Raw genomic sequence first — 3,355 nt, 5'->3', positions numbered from 1 at the left:
CGGGATGGCACACTCGAGCCATAGTGGATCGGGGGTCGCGCCAGCGCCAGCGCCAGTGCAAGCTCAAACGGCGTGAGAAGGCGACAATCTGAAGCGGTCGTCACGTCCAGGGGGGGTGGCGAACAGCGCCTATTAATCGTGGGGCAACTCGGCAGGCTCGTTTGCGCTTCGTTGGCTTCTCGTCTGGTAAGATGTGGCTTGCTTGTAAGAGACGTCGCCATTTGATCGACGCGTGGCTGCGGCACGGTCTGCTCGAACGCAACCGAATTTTCAGCCAGTCTCAGTGGAGGATCCTATCTCGCGTCGTTGGTCGCCCATCGGGTCATCAGGACAAAGAAACGCCGGGTGTTCTATTGTTGGCACCCATCCATCACGCAGACCAGAGCGAGGGTAACAAGGCTCGTTGGAGCAGACGAAGGCCAAGAGGCTGGCGGCCAGGCTGTCCGATCTTGCATATTGATACGTTCAAACAAGAGTTCGACAACATGGATCGTCGCAGGCGAGGCCCAAGACCGGCCCGTCTATAACTGCTTTCCTTTTGGTAGAACCAGGTGTGGTAGAAGTGGATCATGTGTCGGTCGAGTGAGGGGTTTGCATATGCGAAATCGTCAAGAGAGTGCCCGACGACACTGACGAGTTTCAACGAGGCATCTGCAGAGCGCGCGCCCCGTGGGAGAAGGGGGATCATCTACCGACCATTCATTTGCGGGAGGCCTGATGGGCCTACGAAAGAGCCAGCGTGTCCCGTGGTCATGAGAAGATGATGGAACACAAAACATTTGGCAAGGATCGCAGGCGTTGGACGTGCTTGAGTCGGCCGTCGCAAAGACACAGTTAACAAGGTCATCCACGAGGGCGCCAAAGTGAAGGATCCAGGATAGCCATACCTTTTCTGGCTGACTGTGCTGCCAAGTTCACAAAATACATCCTTCCACCCCCGTCACTCGACCCGGCTGGGCGCATTCAACGACAATGAGTCCAAGCTGTGGAGTCTCTGGCGGTCGTTGTATCAGGACTGGAGGATATTCATGTCAGCATGTCAGCATGTTGGCTATCTCGGTTCAATCGATCACTCATGCGCTGGCCAAGATTCGTGGCTCCTTTCCCGGTCGCGGATCACGCCACGACCCCAAACCTCGGCGACTGTCGACTCCAACAGTAGAATCCATTTGTATTGTTACGACACTCGATGGAAGCCCCTGGTTGTTTGGAAGAACCTTGGATCAGGATCTGTTCTGGAGTTGAGTCCATTGACTGTACTGATTGGCTTTGGGTCTCCCTCAACCAATGATCCGCTTGCAATACCCTTAGACGCCCGTTAAGCGCCGACCGAAGCCCTGCAGAACGACGGGTTTCGTTCCACGGCATGCGTTCAACCCCTTCCTTCTCGAACGCTTCTTCTAAGCTGACTCTACCCCAGATAATCCAGACCCGAGAGCCAGATTGCGTACCATTGCATGTCCGGCGCCTACATCCCTATTAATAACTCCCGTGCCAGGGGGGTATGGCGGGATTGAACAGGATCTCGACCCGGAAGGCGGCCCTTTCCAGGCGCCGAACTCAAACTCCCATGCAAGGCACGCAACCTCAAGGGTCGAACATGGCAACATCTTTGGTTCGTAGGGCAATCATACGGCGTGGCATGCCCGCCGACGCTAGATATACATCGTGCTGGGCGTTACGCTGAGGTTAGAAGATGCATATGGGCGTTCTCGAACACCAACCATATCGACGGCCATCCACCGTTCTACGACAAGCAGACGGATTCGGCACCGTTGACGCCAACCTCGACGCGCCCTGACTGTCTCTCACCACCACAAGTCGGCTCCGTATCGCGCCCACGAACCCCTTAATCTAGATCGGACCCTTGGTTCACGGCCTACCAACCCCTGACATCATCCTCATCTGCCGCGCGAGGCAACATGATGCCCCCCCCCCTTCCGGCATGTCTACCCGCGGCGCGTGGAGGTCGTCATGAATGCACACGCCCTTCCACACATCACACCTCCCCCCTGGAGAAGACCCTTGATTTCTACATGCCGAGCTACCAAGGAGTGACGCCCTCCTCCCGCGGATGTGGGTGCGATCCCTGAGCCGGGCCCGCCTTGACGTGCTTTCTGTGATGTTTCTTCCCGATCTCCCGGGGCAAGGAAACGCCGGCATGGTTATTATTAGACCACGGCCATCCATATGGTTTCTATATTTGGGAATCGGGACTGCAGCTGCAGCCGCCGATAAAGCCCCATGCTTAACAAGACGTCATCTCGTGTCCTCCAATATCAACCTCCTGGCCTCTCCCCTGTGAAGTTTGTCGCTCAAAACCCCGAGTCCAGGCAGGCCATTTCTGCGTCTTTTACATGTACATGTGAGGCCATTTTTTAATTTCTCATAATAGATTCGGCGATCGCGAATGGCTGATTATATCTTGTCTGGCGATATCTTCGTATCCCCTCTCCGCCGCTACCCCTGGTCCGAGGCGGGCCTAAAGCCCTGAAGAAGCCCCTCATTCTCTTGACCCCACCATGAAATTAACATGGGCGATTGGTTTAGTGGTATAACGTCTGCTTAGCACCTGGGAATCGAGAGTCCTCCGGTTGAGGGAAATCGAATGTTGCCTGCTGAAGGTCCCGCGTTCGATTCGCGGATTGTCCACTGTCGCGTGCGAGAAATCGTACGATTACTTTTGCCGGTTGGGTCTTGTGATGTTCAATTCGGAACCGCCACCCATTTTTAGTAGCAAGTTGACACGGGTACTGATAAATCACAAGTTGGAAGCGGCATACTTGGCGGGATAATCATGTCCTGACTTCATTGTTGACCGACCTGGCTGTCGTGACCACCAGCAACCAACCGTCCCGAATGCTTCGAGTTTGGAATCATTGTGACCGCGTTCCCGTCCCCCCAACGCCGTAAAGCCGTAAAGGCTGAAAGCATCCATCGCTAGTCTTGAATTAATTGTACAGTTGTTTTTGTTCGCACCGCAGATGGTGTGTTTTGTCCGTGGCGGCAGAGTGACTAGCAGGCGAGATGTTCCCCTGCTGACCCGGCAACGGTTCACCTTCTTCACTTCTTCAACCTCTTGGCGCTCTTGTCACTAACACCGCTCAAGACGCTGGCGCTCCGTTTATGGGGACCGCTGCTGCTCGGAGGCCTCGCCGCCTTGGCCGGCGAGGCTTTTTCCTCGTTCGTCTCGACCGAGGCGGCAGCAGCAGCAGCGGCCGGTTCCTCGGAGGCCGCGTCCCCATGGCGATCAGCCTTCTTGTTCGCCTTGACAGGCTCATCGCCGTCGTTGTCGCCGTTGTCGTCCGCCGAAATGCTCAACGACCATTTGCCTTGTCGCTTTTTGGCTGCCTCG

At 55.8% G+C, this 3,355-nt stretch overlaps 1 protein-coding gene and 1 non-coding gene across 2 annotated transcripts in view; one reads left to right on the top strand and one right to left on the bottom strand.

Annotated features, from left to right (window-relative positions):
- The first annotated feature begins 2,535 nt into the window (after window positions 1-2,535).
- Window positions 2,536-2,652, top strand: VDBG_15087. The gene has a single exon. It is a non-coding gene; the product is annotated as a tRNA-Ala (tRNA).
- A 411-nt stretch (window positions 2,653-3,063) lies between these two features.
- VDBG_04247 (SWR1-complex protein) overlaps window positions 3,064-3,355 on the bottom strand; it is a gene marked incomplete at both ends in the record, with an annotated part of 2,565 nt that continues 2,273 nt past the window's right edge. Inside the window, one exon of the mRNA XM_003006248.1 lies at window positions 3,064-3,316. Within this exon, the coding sequence (XP_003006294.1) occupies window positions 3,064-3,316 (253 nt within the window). The remainder of the gene's footprint in view (window positions 3,317-3,355) is intronic.

The sequence above is a fragment of the Verticillium alfalfae genome, genomic scaffold (assembly GCF_000150825.1).
Source record: "Verticillium alfalfae VaMs.102 supercont1.4 genomic scaffold, whole genome shotgun sequence".
Classification (NCBI taxonomy): Eukaryota; Fungi; Ascomycota; class Sordariomycetes; order Glomerellales; family Plectosphaerellaceae; genus Verticillium; species Verticillium alfalfae.
Note: the sequence above shows the minus strand (reverse complement) of the source record. Positions and strands in the feature narration are given on the sequence as shown.